The sequence below is a fragment of the Athene noctua genome, chromosome Z (genome assembly GCF_965140245.1).
Source record: "Athene noctua chromosome Z, bAthNoc1.hap1.1, whole genome shotgun sequence".
Taxonomy (NCBI): domain Eukaryota; kingdom Metazoa; phylum Chordata; class Aves; order Strigiformes; family Strigidae; genus Athene; species Athene noctua.
Window position 1 is genome coordinate 83,285,478 of NC_134077.1, and position 20,967 is coordinate 83,306,444.

Sequence of the window (20,967 nt, forward strand, 5' to 3'; positions counted from 1 at the left end):
AAAATAAAAAATACATAAACCCACAGGCCGCTGTTGCTGTCCCGCGCTCCGAGCTCGGTTTCCGGGTGCCGGAGCGGGACGTGGTGCTGCCGAGGCTCCGACCCGCCCCGGGGCGGGACCGGCAGCGCCCGGACGGGCGGGCAGGTGGGCCTGGGTCTGCGGGAGGGGGGACGGCGCCGGGACGGGACCGGGAGGCAGCGGGTCCGCGGGCGGTGGGACGCGGGGGGGTCACCGAGGCGCTTCCACCCGCGCCCGGCCCCCGCCGGAGGTTTCACCGGTTTGACGTTTTGCCGTGCGGCGGGAGCGATGTTTTCTGGCAGCCCGAACCTGTACTGGGAGCGGCCACGCACCGACAGCTTCGGCTTTTTCGCTTTAATGTTGTTCGGCTGCTTTAACGGTGGAGTTTTTCTGTTTTTCTAGATAAAATACTTGTTTTGCGGAAGGCAGAGTTCGCGTTGCCAGTGAGCGAAGTACCCTCATCAGGAGGAAAAAAAAAAAAAAAAAAAAAAGATGGAGGAAGCAGAAGAGGATGACATGACATGTGGAGACCTGGGAAACGGCCTTGGGAGGAGACCTGGAGGTCTTTATGAAGGGGAAAATGTACAAAATTACTGTTCATTTAGATTTAGGAAGGGATCTGGGAAAGTTGTCAGTTCTCTCTTGTCAGCAAAGAAAGTGGAAGAAAACGATGCTGCAGCTTTTCCCCATACAAAACGAAACAGTTCGCACAATGGATCATCCAAAAAGCCAGTTACTAGTCTCACACAACAAAATAGCTCTGGTAAGAGTAATTTAGAAGTTAATTACTCACTATGAGAGAAATCTCTGTTAGCAAAACTGAGCAGTTGAGCTGCTTCACCAAGTATTGTCAAGTTTAATTCAGGCCATTTTCCAAACACTGGAATCTCTGAAGGCGACCCAGAATCGCGCGCTCGGCGACCCCTGCTGGCACCCAGCGCACCCGCGCAGGGCAGCCGGTGCAGCCTGTCAGCCTGATGCCGTCTGGCAAAAGGGGGTGCGCAGCGCCACCCGGGCAGCAGAGCTTCCTCCCAAAACGTGAACAGCCGAATTGATTTTCAGTGAACGAGGCTGTGGCCCTTCTTAGCGTTAAATGGCAGGTTTTAGTTTAGTTTTGCAATTTGAAAGTGACATTTAGCGAAGAGCATGCAGGGAGAGGGGGGGAGGACAGCACTGTTTTTCTCTGAATACATACATGAAATTGGATGGAATTGCTTGGATTCATGGTTTTAAGTGTGTCCTCCTAGGGATTATATCTAAAGATGACGGCTGAATACTCAAAATCCTGTTTGCTATTTAGTTGAAACTTGTGAATTGACATACTTGTTGAGGTCGTTTTTAGAACCTGCACACCTCTGTTCTCCCAGTGTTGGCATTATTTTTTTTTTTGTGAAAACAACACTGCTGTAAGTAAAACCAAATATAAGCTGTACTGTTCACTACACTTTGGCTGCTTTCCCTCATATTTTTAGCCATTTTTATATTTTTTATGTATTTCCATATAACTCGCCTTTTCTTTCTTTTAGAACAAGCTCCCACCATCCTCTCCACACCCCTCAGTAAGCTAAGCCTTGTAATTATTGGTTTCAGCATCTTACAAGAGCAGCGTAATTCCCATTGGTTTCACAGTCCTTCTGCTGGTCTCTGTGTGATTGGTTGTCTTAGATTTACATCTTTCTGGCAGCAATATTCATGAAAGCGTGACTGAAGGCCACGTGAAGCTGACTTTGATTTAGTAGGAGGCTGCATCTTAACATGTCTCTGCCTTAAGAAAAACGGTACCAGCAGTAACCGTTTGTTTAGGGGAATATTGGATCTTGTGGGATAACTCCTGCCACTGTCCTTCATGTCTTGAAAACTGTCCCCCTTTCTCAATAGTGCTAGCTACTGTCATGTTGAGTTTGGTTGTTGAAAAGTTGCAATGTGAAAATAATCTAAAAAATGAAATTATTTTTTGATCAAGATGGCAGTTTTGTTGTGGGGTTTTTTTAAAGGCAATTCTAAAGTAATTGCCCTTAATTTTAGGTCTCTTTCCAACTGACCTTTTTTTCCTCATTTCACTTATTTAACTGTGAAGCAATGTGTATGATCTTAGTATTTATGTATTTCTTAAATCTATTATGTCGAGAAGAAAAAAAACAAAAAGGTGAAAATTCACCTATGTTACCTGTTTTGAGGGTAAAGAAAATTCTCACGTTTTCTTTTGTAAATATTACAGCATCTCATTGTTTACTATCTCCTATCAATCCTACAGAATCTAATACTGAAGCATCTAATGAAGAACTAAAGCAACAACTTTGGGAAGCTCTAGAGGTTAGTAGCTGCCACCTGTGCTGTTCTTGAAATCTGCATTTCCTTTTAACGTAGCAAAGTAAAGCACAGTGTTAGTTTAGCTGAAGATCTGGGCATGCCCAGTCTTGGATGGATCCAGGTTCTTGAAATTAGAGTCATAGTTGGAAGCCTCATTAAATTTTATGGCAGGAAATCAGCGTGAGGTGCAGTTTATACTCTGCATTATTTTGGGGGTGGGGGGCACTGGGGCCAGAGAAGAAGTATTTTTAAAGATGTACAGAATGTTGAAAGGACTGTTCTCATTTTCTAGCAGGTTTTCTTCTATTGAGCTTTGGAGCTGGAAAATTAATGGAAATGGAACAGTCTTTGGATTTTTAATTTGCATTTTTGTTGAAATGTAGTTAACTTCTACTTTTTAATTTTACTGTGGTTAAATATCTTGATATGTTGTCATCAGTCACAGCAGAAGGAGCAGGGTGATCTCGGCTGTAAAAATAGACAATTTGCACTGTGTTCTTTAACCTTGCATGCAGAACATTCAGTGCACAGCAAGTTAAAATGTCAAGGAACCTTACTCATTTTCAGTTAGACATAACTGATAAATTGCTGCTGCTCCCAGGTACAATTTCAGTATCAATTGCTGAAGTAATAGAACTGGAAGAACAATGGGAAAAAAGTTTTGTATGATCGTAAGTGAACGACTGAGTGACCTACATAGAGGTTAAGGAAAATTAAATATACAAACCAGTAAATTTTCTTTTAATCTTGGAAATTGAAAAATTTCTTTCTTCTGAAGCGGGGGAAATGTTGCATAAAGATATGATCGGTAGGCACCTGGAGGAGGAATCTGTTGTTTTGTTGTTTTGCTCTGGACAAGTAGTGGTTTTGATCTAACAGTCCTAGCATGATATTTGTGCTATAGAGTACAAATATTTTGCATATTTATACTATGGCATATTAATGTAACATTTTTATTTTTATTTTTGTGTATACGTGTAATGTTTACCACTGCTTATATAAGAAAACTGTATTCTATTCTGCTTATTTATTTTAAAGCTTCAGACCTACACTGACATATACGTCTTTAGCAAGGCAGAACTGCAATGGTTTATTTTCCAAATACACTGGAAAAGAACAGAAAGAATAATAATTGCAAGTATTCTTCTTTAAGGATTTTGTGCCAGCATGCACTGCTAACGTTTCTTCATCACAAGTAAGCTGTTAGTCAGAAAAGAATCATAGAGGGTAAAACCAAGAGAAGATTGTTTTCTGAAGAGGGCAAATTTACACTGCTGTTACAGTTAAGTTTTAACAGGATTACCTTGGCTTTTACTCAGTGTACCTATTCTATTTTGCTTCAGGAAGTTGAAAATTTGAAAGTTGAGCTGGAAGCGTCTCAAAGACAGCTTGAAGGAAAAGATGAAGCCCTAAGAATTCTGCAGAGCATGGTACGAGTTGTCTAGAAATCATTTAGGTACTTGACAGTAAAGGAAGGAAGACAGAAAAAATCTTCCTGCCACTCCTCATCAAAACCTCCCAAACCTTAAGTTCTTCCCAGGGCTATAATTTAAAGCATTGAGTCTGCAAGTGTCTACAGACTTGGCTTCTATGATTCACTGTTTTTTCTGCAGGGAACTATTGTGGTTATTTAAGCAGAATTTACTGCTGTAGCAAGTTCTCATAATTTTATCTTTGAGTATTCTTAAGGATTTATCTATTTAACTTAAAGAATATGGCCTTCTTTCCACTCCTTTAAATTATAGATTTTGCCAGTCCTTGAAATTGTGCTGCAAAGCACAGATATTTTCCGTTGACTAAGCCATCTGTCCTCTTAGAGGACAGTATGCATTAAATGTTAGGTCAGTCCTTTGGTCACAGTTGGTAATATTTTTATTTGCTAACACAGTGAATTATGTTGAAATCAGTTTCTGTTTTTTAGCCTACTTGCATAATCATAGTTCTGCAGTTTCTACCCTCAGACATTCATAGTAAGTTACACCTGGATCAAAGTTTAAGTATGTTGTAACCAGTTTTTTTAAGAGCTCATTTTGTGGACAAGCCCTAAAGAAAACATGATCTCATTTTAAATGATGCTACCTTTTTCAAGAGAAAAGATTATGGGATTGAAACAAAAGTTTCTTTTGCAACACAGCTATTTAGTGACTAGACATTAGAATCCACTGGAATTTACAAGCAAGTTGCTAGTGTTTGTAATTCTGCACACCCCTGTTTTAAGACTGTGAACTTCTCTTAATGTAAAAGTGAAAATTTGGCTAAAGCAAAAGTAAGTAATGTTAATTACAGTATTTGACAGAGTTGTCCTTTTTTTTTTTTTTTTTTCAGGCAGTATTTAATAAAGCCACTAGTCATACAAAAGCAATGCTTCAAAAAACTGAGGAAGAAAAGAGAACTTTAGAAAAGGTAAGTGCATGTTTCCTTCACACTTGTGCAAAAACTCAGGGAAGTCCATTGCTATTAATAAGGGGTTATCAGGCTGTTTATTTAAATCAGTACAAATCTGCCACTAGTTCCAGGTTTTTTGGAAAGTATTCTTATTCCTTTTTAGTAGAAAGGGAAAATGTTAATGTATCACTCTTTTGATCTAGGTGTTTTGCAAGTTACTGGAGTTCTTTCTGTACTTTCACTTGGTCTTTGTTGTGAGTTTCAGAGTCATTCATAGCAAGTTGCACTTTCTTAGTTATTAAGATGGAACTTCCAACAAATCTAAGAAATGGGTGCCCAATTTTCATAGGGAAGATGGAGAGAAGGAGGAAGGTGGCACTGAGCTACCTTGTTAGTACTGAGTTTTATGCCTTCTCTTCCTATGTGACCTTTCCACAGAACAATAAGGGGACAGGGAAATGTGACAGTGTGGGTTTGTTTTTGTCATAAGCCCCTACAAGAATTAGTTCGTGCAACACAGCCTGGAATCTGTAGATTGGTGATACAGAAACCTTTTGATGTCTGGCACCAAATGTATTTTTAATAGTATCATAGATTGTTGTTATTGTTGGTCACCTAGATCTCTGCCACTGCCAAGCTCAGCACCAGCAGTTCCGCTTCTTCCTTTCCATGGGAGGCTTGTAATTAGATGCTGCAGGTTTGTTTTGTTTCCACAGGAAATAAACATCTTGCAATGGGAAATCGAATTTGATCAGGATAGATTTAAAAATATAGAGGACACATGGACAGAAAAATATGACAGGTATTTGACTTACGCTGTGTATCTTTGGGGGTTTTTTTCATTGCATCGGATGCTATATGTCATCTTTCTTGTGTTCCAAGTTTGCTTCAGCCAGTTTTCTGGGGGTTTCGTGTCTTCCTAATTTCCTTCCAGATTTGTGAAGATTTATTTAATTTTCATGCTAGTCACATTTGTATTTTTCAATTAAAACTACTAAAATTATTAAGTCACAATTATTTAGTGTGTATATAGGCTAAATTTGCTAGGCTGAGTTTTCCTTATTATGTTAGCCAACTGGAGCCAGACTGTCCTTATTTATTTTAAATGTAAATGAGGCATAGAAAATAATGGTATGTGCACACATGTGGAAATATCATTTGCTGGTTAATCATTGCTTTATTTCCTTGCATTGTAGGTATAAGCATACATACAGGTAAAATGGAATGCTTTGGAAAGAAGCTCATCAGCTGGTTCTTTGTTTAAATAAGAGTTACTCTGGATGGACAGTAGATGTGGTTAGGCGAGCAGAAGATTCCAGAGGCACTAAACTAATAATGCAGTAACAGATCATGAAAAATGCGACCAATAGACTCATTTATTTAAATATAGGAATGATATCTCTGAAGTTTGTCCATCAGAGTTATACAGTTATTTCCGCAGAGATTTTTTATTTAAAATTTTCAAACTTTAAATCAAAGAATAACCCAAAAGTTTACCAACTATTTATTTGTAAGAAGAGGTTTGTTAAGATATTGTGTCTTGTTCACCTGTTAACTTAGTTGCTCTTGTCAAGGGATACCTCTTGACAACCCCTTTGGCTTTCCTGACTTAGATTGGAAAAGTAGCCAGGTAGTTTGGAGCAACAAAACTATTGTTAACTGTTGAAAGCTAGAAATGTGGCTTCAGAAAACTGCAAGCCAGGAGCTCAGTCTGCTGTGCAAAAAGGTTTTCTGATATCTGTGACAGCAGGATGAGAAAAATGTGTTTATTCAAGTGAAATAATTCAGGGTACTATTTAGTTTTAAACAAACCCATGAATTTATAGTATGCTGCATTTACTGACAGCTGAAGAGATGCACCAACTAAATAGTACTACTTTAACATTCAGGACTTCAGATTGCCACTTATCTGTTCAAGAAGGAAATACTTAAATACTTCAAGGACAAATGCATTATAAATGCGTATTGTATGGTCTCAGGTCACAGTGCTTGGAAGTACAGCTGTTCTTGAGAACTGTATTGAGACTACAGGAAGTTTACGTTCTACAATTCAGACCAGAGTCATGTTGTCACATGTCCAATAACAATTTTGTTCTTTCAAGGAAGTAAGAGATTTCTAGCAAGTGTTTCAGAGGTTCATAATTACAACTTTGAGTTTCTAATGGTAATGTAGTACTTAAACTCACCTCTTGTTGAACTTTGTAATTGTTTGTACTGTCTACTTAGATGTGAATGATTTTTTTTAATTGTATTTTTTTAACATTCACTTGAACATACTTGGACGTGTTAAAATTGGTTGTGTGAGGGTGTGGTTTAATGGACAAGGTGAGCCTGTTTGAACAGTGCATGCTATCTGGGTTGCAGAGAAACCTCTGTACAAGTGCAGAGATTCCTGGGTTTGCTCCGTGCAGAGCCACCTGCCGCCTGGATAACGAGGAGTGACTCCACAGAAGCCAACCTCGTGTAGCCTGCTTTCTTAGCCTTGGTTCAGTGCCAGTCAGACCAAGTCTACACATAAAACTTTCTTCAGAGAGTTAATTAGGAGCACTTTCAGGTTGCTTATTGGCCCCTGGCTAGCAGATTCGGATCTAACAATATACTACATATTATTGGCACAGGTATTGTTATGGAAGAATTTAACAATCCTTTCCATAAAAAATTTTACAAGTGAGGAAACTGCTTGTATAATGCTGCATGGATAATATCTTGTCAAACAATACAATCAGTTTTGATTCTTCCCTTCAATCCTTTCAGTAATCCTAATTTTAATTTGCAGAAATATTACATACAATGTTTTAACAGGCTAATCTTTTTTTTTAAATTTGACTGCCCGTTTTAAAATATTTTTTTAAAAGATAACACAGCCTTTTTCAAACTTCTGCAGGATATATTGTGAAAATGCAGCTCTTAAGGAAGCACTGAAACTGAGAACAGAAGAAGTTAAAACTCTTAAGGCTGAAAATGCAAGTAAGTCATCAGCAGCTATTCCTTTTCATGTAGTGTTTCTTGGGAATAATTCAGCATTTAGCTAAGAGGGAAGCTTTCTGTTGGCATACTTGTTACTGGCAGCTGATATTAGTGGATATGCAGAAACCCTCTTTAACGAGACAAGTGTTTGTTTTCCTTCTCACATTGTGTCTTGAACTGAAAAAAAACCATGAAATGATACGATGAGTCAGGTATGCATAGCTTACCTGGTATGCAAAGACTAGATTAGGTGTGAAAGAAGTACACCTGTCTTATCTCTGTGGTGTGGTGACACCCTTGGTGTGGAGGGACACAACTGGTCCAGGTTCCTGGTCATGTCCTGGAAAGAGGCAACAGCAACCAGGGGAGCCAGCATGTAGTCCTGCTACTGTGACGATCTGCACCAGAGACATTCACTTATACCCACATAAAGATTCCTGTAGCACAAACTTTGAAATATTCAGCTTGATGGCTTTATAGTGGAGCTTTTCAAACTGCAGGTTGTGCAGGCGTCTGGCTGTGTCAGATGTCTCAAGCCTCTTTCCCTTGTTTTTGGCTTCCAAAAAGCTTTAAAATAGCTGACGTACATCATTGTTTTCCCAATACTGTGCTATTCTAAAACTGCAGCTGCCTTAGTTTTCAGTGTACAATGAGATGAGCCCTTAGTACTGAGGCAGAGCAATATATGAGATGGCATCTCTGTAAGTGGGTCATTACTTCTAGAAAAACAAAGACAACTGGGATCTGAGTTTCTAGGTCTACATAGTCTCATTACATTCCCAAACTCGTGCTTAAATTACAGAACCAATTAATCTGTAGTTAAACACAGAAATTAAGAAATCAGAGCACCAGACCTTTTAAACACTTCCCTTGTTTTATTTCATAGTCCTGAATCAGCAGTGCTTGGAATTTCTTGCAATGCTAGATGTGAAACAACAGAAGGTTGTTCAGGAAAACATGTCCTTGAATAAAAGTAACATTACAGATTTTACTGGTCTTGAAGTAAGTATGATTTAACATGTTTTTCAAAATGGCTGTTTCAAAGCTGTATTTATATTCAAAATATACAGATAAATTTTGCTTACTGATTATTTAACAGTTTCTTTGTACCCATTTTTAGCTAATGATGATATGTCCTTGCATGCCTGTTTTCTAATCTGTGGTGCATCATGATTCCTATCTTGCAAAGAAAGAGTAAACAGAAGGAACATCAAGCTATTTTTCACAAGGCAGCATGCTTATTTTTGTCTTCCTAATATCTTAATTCTTAGGTCCTATGCCTACTGCTTTACTTTATTGAGTGAAAAAAAATTCTAATGAGTCTGCAGAGAGTAGCATACACAGGCCGACAAATTTTGCCTTAGGTTATCTGGCAGAAAAACACATTTCACTTGTGTGGTTGTGAGTCAAAACGAAACCATGCCCAAATGTCTTGTAGCTTGCTTCCCCTGACCTTTACACTCCTTTGTAATTTCAGGATATTTTGCTAGTCATGTGGCATCTCTTGGATTGTGTTGTGTATGCAGATAGGTATTTATCTGGTGGGGTTTTTTTGATTTTAAGCTGGCAGTTCTTGGAGCCTGCACCTGCAATACTTCTGGAGGGCAACCTTGTCCCTGTGCTAAAATGGCAGCTATGACTCGAAAGCAACTTCTTCATCTCAAGCAAGAGGTAACACTGCTTGTTTTAGATGTGAATAAGCAGAGGGGGGCTTGTGCTCAAAATCGAATAAAGCCAGAAACATTCTACTGCAGTTTACACAAACTAATGTGTCTTTAAAACAAGAATGCTTCTCAGAAATAATGTAATGTTTGTTTGTAATGCTTGTAATGGCCTAACATTTGCTGATAGAAAACTGCAATTATGATATCAGTAAGCTTTACTAATAAAAAAAAGCCCTCATTCTTTTTCCTTCCATATTTTTTAATCTAAAAAAGGGAAAAACACTCAAGTGTATGCACTCTAAAAATGTATACATGGTGTGAGTGTGGCCTACCACTGACCCTTTCCCCTCCTTCCTGGCAGTGTATTCCACCTCTACCTTGTGCTGACATCAGTACTCACAAGCCTGATCACCCAGCTAGGTCAGGAAGCTGATCTTGCTGAAAACTGTATTTACATCAGACTTAAATCGATAACGTGATCTTCAAGCTCTTAAGGTTTTTAATGTAATGAAGTTCTGTAGTTTTAGAATTTTTATTCTAACTTGTATTTGACTCTGCAAATGGGGTAACCATACTTCCTCATAATCCCATTGCAAAATTCCACTTGACTTACTGATTTTGAAAATAAGTATAGTCATGTCCTTTTTGGAACAAAGTTACTATCCCTGACATAGATACCATTCTTTGGTTCCTTTTGTTTCTGGCCCAACCAGCATTATGTCCTCCTCAAGCTCTTCTGCATGTGCAGAGACAAACAGGCAGTGCTGGCAGCTCGTCTGTGGTGTAGGTGGGTGTTGGTATGTGCATGCATAGAAGAGGAAGGTTAAGGACTTAAATACACATTTCAAAATGTATTCCTTAACATAGCAAGACAGCACTTCGTTTGGTTTCTACTACTTCCCTGATAATACTTATTTAAAAGTTCTCTGTGTTAACAGCTTCTGTCTGCCTCTCAATATACATTTTAAATCCACTGCAGCTTCCAAATGGCTTAATATACTCTAAATTTTGTCTCAAAACCAGATGGAAAATCTGAAAAAGAGTAAAGATGAAGCTTATATAATGGCAGATGCCTTCAGAATTGCATTTGAGCAGCAGCTAATGCAGAGGAAGGACCAAGCCCTGAGGCTTGCAGAAGTGATAAAGATTAAGAAGGAAACAAAATTTATAAACTGGAGACGTCTGAAGAATGATGGTAACTGGACATGCTATACATCTGTAATGGTTGAATAGAAAGTTAGCTGACAAGTGTCACAGGCAGACTTTCTTGTTGTATTCAATGTATGGTTGTGGTTTAATTGCTGACTGAGACTTCTGAAGAGTCAAGAAAAAAGGAACAAAGTTATGTCAAAACTGTAAGTACGTTAAATGGTGTGTCATGTAGTTGAAGAATTTCTACTGTTTCACATGTGTAGGGCAGGGTGTCTGTGTATAAGTGGAATATATAAATACTACTGTAGGATGTTGGAGCTACCAGTCTAGGCTTTTAATGTAGCCCTTTTTTATTACACATTCATGAACTGTGTTATCTGAGTAAAAACATGCTCAACTAAATAAACTGTTACCCAGGGTGACAATAACATTCTGGCTACTAAGGATATTTATTATGAAACCAGCACAAAAAAGCTAACATCTGGCAAGGTTAGCCTAGCCATTATCAGCAATTTAATGTACAGGGTTTTTTTTCAAATGATCTCTATATAAATAGAGTTAGGGAAGGAGAAGAAATGTAAAAATATATATACCGAGCTTTCACTGAAATACTGAATACAACAGGGTTTTTATTATGTATGTATATCTATATCGGTATTTATTACTCTTCTTCACATGATCATCTGCGAGTTAAGTATTTTTATTATACTTTTAAAGAAAAATAATAATCAGAGGTATTTAAATGCTTATGTCATAGTCAAAACCATAGCAGAATTTAAGAATGGCACTTCAAGATATAATTGTGTTAGCCATTGACCTGGAAGTGCCAGGCTTAGAAGTTTGGTGCGTCTGCCAGATTCCTTGAGTCCACTCAGGAAAACAGCATACATCCTGAATATCTTTCCCCTATACTGACATAATGGTTTCCAAGCTCTGTATACTCATACGTAAGTTTCATAATTGTGTTTAGAAGTCTTAGAAACTGTTTCATCTTAGAAATCTGTTTAGATTTCTAAGATTTCTAAACTATGTCTGTTTAGAAATCTTAGAAACTTTTAAGCCACTTATGTCGAAGTATCTCTTTTTTCATGCTACATACTGTTTAAAAACCAAATACCCCAAATTATGGTTTCACTGGAGTGTCAAAGTGCATTTTCCATACAGAAAAAAGAACTTTATTTTGGATTTGCCCATATATATGATGAAAGATATATTTAGGCTTTAAGTGAGAGTAAGGGTGGAGCTGCATGCAAGTCATCTGCTGTGTTATGTACAATAGGAGAAGCTGTAGCTTGCCTTGCCTTTTTAGAGGAGATGGCTCAGGATCCAGTATTATTCCAAAGTAGTTTTTCTTCTCCTAAGCAATTCCAGTTCTTGCACTTCTGTTTTCCTTAGGACATGTCAAGTTACAAGGGAATAAGAACAGTCTGGGGCAAAAACTGTCTGGCCTGCTGTCATCAGATGTGGATTGCAGGAAGGTTGAAGAACTAGACAATCCTCATGAAATCCTGAAGATGTTAATAGATTTGGTTAGTATTTTGTTAAGCTATTTATTGTGACTCCTTAGAGGAACAAATCTAAATGTCGATTTACATACACTGCCTTGTTCTTAGTTTATAAACTTTCTCTTTTAAACACTCAGGTAAATGACAAAGAGGAGGCTCTGGCTCATCAAAGAAAGGTTAGTTACATGCTAGCTCGAGCCATGGAGATGAAAGAGGATGTTTTAGAACAGGAGAGAAGAAATGGCACTCTGGGGTGTCGTCAGTATGAAACCCAGGGGTCATCGAGCCCTGTAGATGCCTGCTGCCAAAAGCTCCGTTCTCAGAACAGTATTTCTTCAGTTCCAAGTGCAAAAACATTTGAAAATCCTGTAAAAATGCTTCGAAAATCACACTCCTGGCCATCTGAGACTACATGCTATGAAGAAACGAATCCACATGGAAAGGCAGACGAAACTGTAGTGATCTCTATATAACCGTGCGCTGAAATACATTTATTAAAAAAAAAAAAAAAAAAAAAGAAAGATCTTGTGGAAATGCCTAAAAGCGTCCTGTGATTACATCACTGGGGTCCAAATTAGGGGAAGTGCCTTAGCTGATACCGTCCGTGACGGGAGAATCCTCGTGCGGTCGGTATCGATTCCTCTGGCGAAAGGAAAGCCAGATTTCATTGATTTAACAGCAATCTCCACCCAGGATGAGACAGCTGCCAGTCGCCTGAGCCCTCGCTGTCGCCGGCCCCTTCTCTGACTCCACACGACCCGGGTGACGGGGCTGGCGGGTCAGAGTCACGTCACCGCGCGGGGTCACAGGGTCCAGAGAAGAAGCGGCGGCGGCGAGGCGCCGCGGGCGGGGCGGGGCTGCGTTGCGTCAGACGCGCCGCCGGCTCCGCCCCGGCCGGCGGGGCTGGGCGGGGCCGAGCATGCGCCGCGCGGCGGCCGGGCGCGCAAACAAGGGGGGGCCGTCCGCGTCCCGGAGCGCCGCGGGGGAGGGGCGGCCTCCGAGGCGAGCGACCGGCGGCCGCAGGGGTGCGGCTGCCCGCCCCGCAGCAGCAGCGCGGCCCCCCTCGCCCGGCGGCCCGCAGCCGGGGGGTGAGGAGGTGGGTACGGGCCTGGCGGGAGCCGCGGTGGGGCCGGGGCGCCGAGGGAGGTGCGGAGTGGGGACGCGGGGCCCGGCGGCGGTCGCGGGTGTCCTGCCGCCGGACCGCCTCCTCCCGCCGGCAGCCGCGACCTCCCGGGCCGCCCTCCCTGGCGGGGAGCCCGGAGCTGCCCGCCGAGCGGCGGGGCGTGTGCCGGCGCTTCCCGGGGTTTCCGGCCGGGCCTGCGCGGCGGGGTCGGCGGGGAGACGAGAGCCGCTGTGGGCCCGGGGCGCTCGGCGCGGCTCCGAGCCGCCTGTGTGCCCCCCGGCCCCAGCGTCACGGCCTCGCCTTAGCGCCGCCCTTGCCGCGGTCAGCTGTTGTGTTGGTGCCAGCTGCCTTTGTCTTACCTGCCCTGGCACAGATGCCTGTCCCGATTGGGGAAAGGGTCCTAAGCAGGCGTTCAGCTCTGGAGCTTATTCCAGGCCTGGAGAAGGTCTTGTGTGCTTCAGGACTGATAAGACGGTCATTAGTCAGAGAAACTTAGTGCGGTAAGGGTTTTACACTCTCATCAGCGAATGCGCTCTTTGAAAATTTAAGATGGTTAATGAAACAAAACCAAACCCTTGACATTTTTTAGCCTACAGTTTGCTATTGGCAGACCGTGTAGAACTTTACAGCAGTTCATGCTGCATACTGCATGTTAGACTGCTTTGGTAGATTAATTGCCCCTGGAAGTTTAGAGATACTAATAATGTTTTTGCTTCTGTTCTATTCACTAATAGTAGAGTACAGAGTATAATGGACATGCTTACACCATACACTTACAGGCATTAAATGTTTGAAGACATGCTTTAGGATAAACTGGGAAACGTTCTCAGTCTGTATTTAAATATAAACTATTGTGACAGAGAACTGATTATTAGTGCATTCTGAAAAAATGAGTAGAGCACAGAAAAGGAGCCAGTACACTGCCAGTGCTGGATGCTGTTAGCATGAGGTTATCTAATATGAATACCTGGTTATTAATAATGCAAATCAGAGAAGATGAGGGTATTGAGGGAACACAGGTTTCCACTGAGGAATGGTTTTTCAGCCCTAATGTAATAATCATATTCTCATTACTCATTTTCTAATGCTGAGTAATAAATGCTGATACAACTAATGATGATGGCACTGAGGGTAGTGTGAGAGGGATGTGTTTGTTCAGCTGAGCAAGTGAATTCTTCAGCTGTGGGCCTGGCTGCTGCTGATACCACTGATGTGTTGGAGCACTGCTGAAAATCAGTAATTGTTGTCAGATGATTTTTTTTCTGTGTGATGTGAATGATAGTATTTTCTGTTCAGAAGAGCAGTAACAAATTACTGCGAATGAATGAAAGATGAAGTTAGGGTAGAGTTGCTTGGCTAGTGTTGGTGATAATACCATAACATAACACTGTTGATACTCCTGTTCTTCTGAAGAATTTGTGTTGAACTAACAAAATGTAGCTCTTTAAGCAAGGCAGTTTATTTTTTTGCAGTGTACCATGTAAACTTCTCTTTACGTGTCTGAAAACTTCTGTAACTTGTATCTTCAACCCCTGATTCACCTCATAAATTTGCAGTGGCAGCAGTCACTGCAGTTTTGGGGTTAGATAATATGTTGTCGTGCTGAGCAAAAATAATTTTAGTTTTTATTTGACAACATTTAAGTTTTTTCACAAAGCATTTGCTCAGTTTTTGTGAACTTCCCCATTAAGTTGGTTGCTGGTGAACTCCATGTGCAGTTGTACCCTTTAATTTTTTTGTCAGTAGGGCCTCAAACCTGAGGAAAGTAAAGAAAAGGAAAGAGCTGGTAATTAAATAATTAAATACCTTTATGATGGAAGAAGAGGTATATTGCGCTTGATGCAGCACTTCTGTGGCACTGTGAACTTTGTTCTTAATGACTGTGTTTCTATCAGTACTTTTGTTCTATTTATGGTAGCTGCTGGATGCTAAGCTGGAAAAAAACTACTTAAATCCTGTTGTGATGATAAAAGCTTCAATACTGCTTTCTGCTCAGACTAAATATAACAATTAAACACAATGGTGGAGTTGAAATAATGTAACACTACAGTGAGCAAAGATACTTTGCTCATAACCTAAAATTAAGCTGCTGCTGTGGTTGGCTTTCTGGAGTAAAGACTTGTGTGTGTTTCTTTATCTCTGAACCTGATCTTGTTTTATCATGTTCCATATAGAAGCAGGCCTGGATTTTGCGGGCTGTGATAACTAGCTGTGACTAGATGGGGATCTGGTCATGCCTGCATGTATTAATGCTCTGAGAGTGTTTTTCAGGGGTTCTTAAACATGAAAAGGCAGCTTGTCATCAATCATTAAATTAGTTAGCTGGCAATAATTAACTTATCCATTTTATTTTACAAGTTATCACCACTGAAAACTACTACCTCCATTGAGAGAGACTGTATTTGAAACAAAAATTGACAATCTATCCTGTAACTTGGCCATTCTCTATCCTAGTGGACTTGTGTTGTTTCTCCTTTAAATAAGAGTGTGTTGAGAAGTCCTTTAGTGGAAAGTTGGCTTTGAACTCTGGAATATGTGCCTGGTTTTAGAAGTGATTTATAAAGTATGTAAAAGTGGCTCATAAAGTGTTTTTAAATGCACTGACATAGTTGCAGTCATTGCACAGTCATCCCGATCACTTCTGATTTGCTTCCCTTGGGTGAAGTTTTTATGTAGTAGAATTACTGCCTCTGTTTCTTAAGATACTGTCTTTATGCAGTTTAAAGTGCAGTATCAGGAGTTTGCTGGAGACCAAGCCTTGTCTGATTAGACACATAACGTAAACAAACCTGTGCTATTTGCTTTCATTCCATTTAAGCTTGCCTCTTGGAGGCCTCAGAATGTAAAGAAGAGCATTTGACTAGGTGTCAATGTGACCTGAATATTAACTGTTCAGAATCCTTCCTGAGATTGATACAGAAGAGCTCACTTCAGTGCTGTTCACCTCCACTGTTCCAGGTACAGGCTTCCTGGCTTCACCATGGTGACTGCTGCCTGGCATAGCAACTGATTGTTAGTTTTCTACAAAATAAACTTGGGTAAGATAATAAAGAATGCTAGTCTTGAAATCAGGGCACAAGTGTTAAAAAAAAAAAAAAGCTTGAAAAGTAACAGACTTAAGGTGAGCTTGTTTAAAAATGTACCAAATGTACTTGCCACTTCTCTAGATAGACTCTTCGTGTGCTTTTTTTATAATACATCAGCAAAAAGTATTATTCTGGTTTGAAGCTGAAGAACACTCAACAAAATGAAGAGCTGACTGTTAACGGAGGAAAAAGTAATGGATCTTTGCCAGTGCATGTACTCGGAAGCTCTTGTGATCAGTGTGTTCTGTTCTTCAAGTGGGATTAGCTGCTGTTTAAGGAAAGAGATGTACATAGGAAGAATGGTGTTATGAGACTTTGACCTGTAACAGTGTAATATGTTCAGTGTGACCTGTGTCTATCCGTGTAATCTTTGGTGTATTTCTGTCTGAAAAATCAAGTGAGCACCCCAGCACTTCTCTAGATGTCAGGCCTTGTAGTTTACTTGTACAGTTGACAGATGTCTTAAGGAAATGACAGACCTGACTAGCTCAATTCAGCACAGTAATTGCTGAACAGTGAAAAAAATTTTTATAACAGCTTCTGGTGTCATTGGGATACCTGAACAAAATTGATTTCAGAGAACATCTTTAAGACTAATTTATTGGTGATAGACGTTTGTTTCCTTGATTATGAATTAAATTTTTTAAAAAAAGTTTATGGTGGTTTAAAAAATACAGTTCTGATTGTGGTAAATTGGGATCTTAACATGTAGGACTGTAACTCTGCAAACAGTGTTTTCGGTAGATAATTAAGAGTGAAGCAACCAGATTTATAAATCTGTGCCAGGACCTTGTGCTCGGTTAGTGTTTGTTTCACTTTGGAGACCTTTTTTGGTGAAGAAACAAACAAACAAAAAAAGACTTTGTTTTCCCTTTAAAGTAATGACTCACTGTAGCTCTTCGGTCTGGCTTCCTGTGAGATGAGATTGAGAGTGGGTGCTGTTTTGCTGATTAAGGATAACAGTTAAGCTCAGACACCAGAGTGAAGAGTAGGTGTATTTTACTGGGGATAACTAAATAATAGAGCAATATGGAAAACATCAGTAAGAAAAGACAGAATAGTGTACTTAAAATAAACAAATAGGAAAATACAGGGTAATGCATCAAATCATTTCTCCATGAGAGAGAGAATAGTGCTTAAGAAAGATCCATCACCACCTGCATACTGTGCCATCATCCAACCCACAGTCAGTTACAGCGAGGGTTTGGAGAGCCTGTCCTGGCAAGTGGGAAATCCTACGCGGTGCGTCCACCCGTAGGTGAGGCTGCCAAAGTTGCTGTGAGTGGGTCCAGCCTTATATACCCAAAAATCAGTAAGTCAGAATAGCCGGCACCTTTGTTTTAAGCAGAGACACGTGGTTTCAATCTCACATTAGATTCCCACAGACCCTGGGCCAGGGCTGAAGGGAGACGCTAAGGGGGTTTCCTTGCTTATCTAATTGATCTATGAGCAAGGTCATACATCATGTCACAAGGCCAGATAACTGTCTCCGTGGCCCTGTTGTCTTGCCCCCACACAAAGAAAGATAAAGATGTGTTCAGATAGACATGTTCTATGGTGTTTAAGCTACATCTTCCATTAATGAGCATACATATTTCACTAATGACTACATACTGAGTTAGCAGCTTTGGCTCAGGGCCTGTTGCTCAGGCTTCAGTACTTCCACTTCTTACAGCAGAATAGGTGGTTTGTTATAACTTAGTATAATACCTATTAGCACAAGGGTTATCGGTTAGAAAATATACAGGATTCATCTATAGGTCAACTCTGGCTTCGGCTGGTTGTCCAAGTCTTAGCACTTCAGGTGCCAGTACAAACAAAGTGTTGAGGAAACTGGCTGGAGAGTGGTGAGGGGTCTGTGACCACAGCTCCTTTTGGTCACAGCTGTTGTAACTTGAAGTTGTTCCCGAGTGGTAAGGTTGTATAATATATCCCTACAGAGAGTAAAAAACAGCATTTTGTATTTCTTGATCCTGTTTTCTCATCATCTGTCAATATTTCTAGTTTATATCATCTGATAGACTGATTTTTGACAGTTTTGTTGCTGCCCATAAATACACTTTAAGGGTGAGATCTATACTTTTAATGTCTCTTAGTGAATTGCCAAAAGTTGTTAACCATGTAAGACTCTTAACTGAAATAACTTCCATTTGAAGTTGTAATCTCCACTTGCCAGGAGGTTGGGAAGTGAGCTTATTGTTACAAGAAAGAACTATATTCAAATGAGCATAGGAGAAATGGTGTTAAGTATGTACTTGCTGTTGTTTGCTCATGAGATGGCTGTGTGAGACTTGACTTACAGCACAGCATGCCAAAGACCATTGGAGTGACCAGTTCATGGCCGTGGATATCAATACAGTGGTATATTCAGATGGTTTAGTTTTGCTTATATATGGGCACAACATGCTGCATTAAGTTATGATGCATACCATTTGTTTCACCTTTTTTATGCTTTGCATGTCCCTATTTGAACTATATATATTAAAGTATTCTTGTCACATGCGGTGGTAATGTGGTAGTAAGTGAATGCATCTGATCTGAGCAATTCAGTGAGAGGAAACTTTAGTAGGCTAAATAAGGCATAGAATCCAGATCTGTAGCTGCAGTGTGGCGTAAGTGATACGAGAGGATTTAAGTATTTCTTTGGGCTCTAATCTTTGAGAAGAGACAGTAAGTACTAGGTGATCAGAGTACATCGAATTGGGTAGAGTGTGAAGTCAGCCAGTGCAGAGACTAAATGAACTGATAATAGTAGAAGAAAAACTAGATGGGCCTCCACAGGTGTAGTTTCTAGGCATTAGACTAAAGGGATCCAAGTCCCCTCAGTTTACTTAAGGGAAGTGTAAATAACATCTTGGTTATATGTTTCAGGTAATTGCACAACATGGGTGTTCAGACATGAAAAAGATGTGGAATTAGAAAGCACTTCAGAGTAACCAAGAAGGCATAACACTGAGTGGCTGGAAATCATCATTAAACAAATGAAATGGGATGTTTTGCAGTAGGGATTAATAAATAGCTCCCTGAGTTGGTAAGTCTCCAAAAAGATTTTTTAAAAAAATTTGTTTTGTTTGGGCCTTAGAGAAAGTTAATGAGTTAATGTTTTTTTGTGTTCGAGTAGAACAGAGATTGTCCTGTTTTTGGCTGGGATAAAGTTAATTTTCTTCCTAGTAGCTGGTATAGTGCTTTGCTTTGGATTTGGTGTGAGAATTGTGTTGATAAGACAGATATTTTAGTTGTTGCTAAATAGTGCTCCTAGGTTAAGGGTTTCTCATAGTTTCCTGTGCTCTGCCAGTGAGGAGGTACACAAGAAAACTGGCAGGGAGCATGGCCAGGACAGCTGGCCCGAACTAGCCAAACGGATATTCCATACCATAGGATGTCATGACCAGCATAGAAACTGGGGGGAGTTTCCTAGTGGGGGGGAGTGTATCCCTGCTCAGGCATTGGTCAGCAGGTAGTCAGCAGTTGTATTGTGCATCGCTTGACTTTTCTTGGATTTTATTTCTCTTCTTTTTGTTATCTTCCTTTCATTACTGCTATTACTGTATTTTATTACTGTTGTTATTATTTTATTTTAGTTATTAAACTGTTCTTGTCTCAACCTGTGAGTTTTACTTTTTTTTTCCATCTCTCCTTCCCATTCCACTGGGAGGGGGGGGAGTTAGCGAGTGGCTGCATGGTGCTTAGCTGCTGGCTGTGGTTAAACCACAACAGATGTTGAGCTGAATTACCATGCTCTTTTTTCTCTTGGCCTTCGAGGAAGGTCTAAGAGGAGGATTTAAAGGCAACTCATTGGTCATTGTGAGGGAGGAGTACTGACCTCAACCTGCTTAAACACATTGCAGATCTGTGTTAAGATGACTGTGTTGTACTTCAGTGCTTCAGCTGGCTATCTGCTTTACAGTCCTGATGTATTTTAGATTTTAGCCCATATTTAGTCTTATCTGAAACATTTGGACATGGCTGAAATTAAATTGAGGTTAACTGGTTGGATAGCTTGGGAACTAAGAGAATCTGTTTCTTTTAACCGTTGTTCACATGCTCAGTGTTGAACTGATTGTGGAGTTTGAACTCCTAAAGGAGGCTTTTTTTCTTGCTGGTACTTTCTCCAACAGAAGGGTACTTCTTGTGCTTCCTACTGCAGTTTAAAGCATGAAACGTCTGGGATTATGTAGGCATCATTTATTTAAACAGTTCACTTGTGTTGCAAGGGTAATGACAGCCCATTTTATTTTTTTGTCTGTGAACTCCATGGTGTAAAATGTATAGGGGGTCAGGCTAGAAGGTGTTGGTATCCCTTCTGGTTTTAATAAATATATCTATGTGCCATAGTATATGCTTTCTGATGCATTTGGCTTCAATAAGGCAACTTCAATTTCCTGATTTAAGGTGAGTTTTTGAGCATACATAGTACATAGTATACTGAGTATTCTGCAAAGTGTATTCAGAGCATGTAGTGGTTGGCAGTCTGCAGTCCTCTTTGTACTTAAATTTTATTTACATGGAGAGAGAAGAAAGGTTTTTTTAAAAGAAAAAATACTTCACAGCAGTTGTCTTATAACAGTTTGACTTTATAAATAGCAAAATGATGTTAATGAAACACTATTTTTCTTTTTAGGTTTAAGGAGGCTGAAGTTTCACTAGAACTAACTATAATGGACAGTTACTTTAAAGCAGCAGTCTGTGACTTGGACAAGCTACTTGATGAATTTGAACAGAATACAGGTTAGTTCCAGCACTGCCTTGTCCTGCAG

General features: G+C 40.1%; 2 protein-coding genes across 4 annotated transcripts in view; both read left to right on the forward strand.

Annotated features, from left to right (window-relative positions):
* Window positions 1–510: 510 nt before the first annotated feature.
* Window positions 511–12,474, forward strand: CCDC125 (coiled-coil domain containing 125). Of its 2 annotated transcripts, none has more exons than XM_074931246.1 (11): window positions 511–781; window positions 2,273–2,331; window positions 3,672–3,758; window positions 4,654–4,731; window positions 5,430–5,515; window positions 7,598–7,680; window positions 8,567–8,682; window positions 9,244–9,351; window positions 10,368–10,539; window positions 11,892–12,025; window positions 12,139–12,474. In XM_074931246.1, the coding sequence occupies exons 1-11, from the start codon at window positions 511–513 to the stop codon at window positions 12,472–12,474; spliced, it is 1,530 nt and encodes a 509-aa protein (XP_074787347.1). The 2 variants fall into 2 exon arrangements, with proteins under 2 accessions (XP_074787347.1, XP_074787346.1); XM_074931245.1 differs by having other exon boundaries at window positions 519–781; window positions 2,237–2,331.
* Window positions 12,475–12,943: 469 nt separating this feature from the next.
* Window positions 12,944–20,967, forward strand: part of ZFYVE16 (zinc finger FYVE-type containing 16) — a 31,548-nt gene continuing 23,524 nt past the window's right edge. Inside the window, exons 1-3 of one of the 2 annotated variants that reach the window (XM_074931242.1) lie at window positions 12,944–13,097; window positions 19,082–19,241; window positions 20,832–20,938. In XM_074931242.1, coding sequence (XP_074787343.1) covers window positions 20,869–20,938 — 70 coding nt within the window. In that variant the 5' untranslated portion in view covers window positions 12,944–13,097; window positions 19,082–19,241; window positions 20,832–20,868. The remainder of the gene's footprint in view (window positions 13,098–19,081; window positions 19,242–20,831; window positions 20,939–20,967) is intronic. The other variant, XM_074931243.1, reaches the window with a different exon arrangement.

Excerpts from the sequence above, each read along its gene's own strand:
- CCDC125 (XM_074931245.1), top strand. The coding sequence starts at position 535 with ATGACATGTGGAGACCTGGGAAACGGCCTTGGGAGGAGACCTGGAGGT. Across the intron at positions 7,681-8,566 it reads TCTTAAGGCTGAAAATGCAA|TCCTGAATCAGCAGTGCTTG; the intron begins GTAAGTCATCAG and ends TTTATTTCATAG. Across the intron at positions 8,683-9,243 it reads CAGATTTTACTGGTCTTGAA|CTGGCAGTTCTTGGAGCCTG; the intron begins GTAAGTATGATT and ends TTTGATTTTAAG.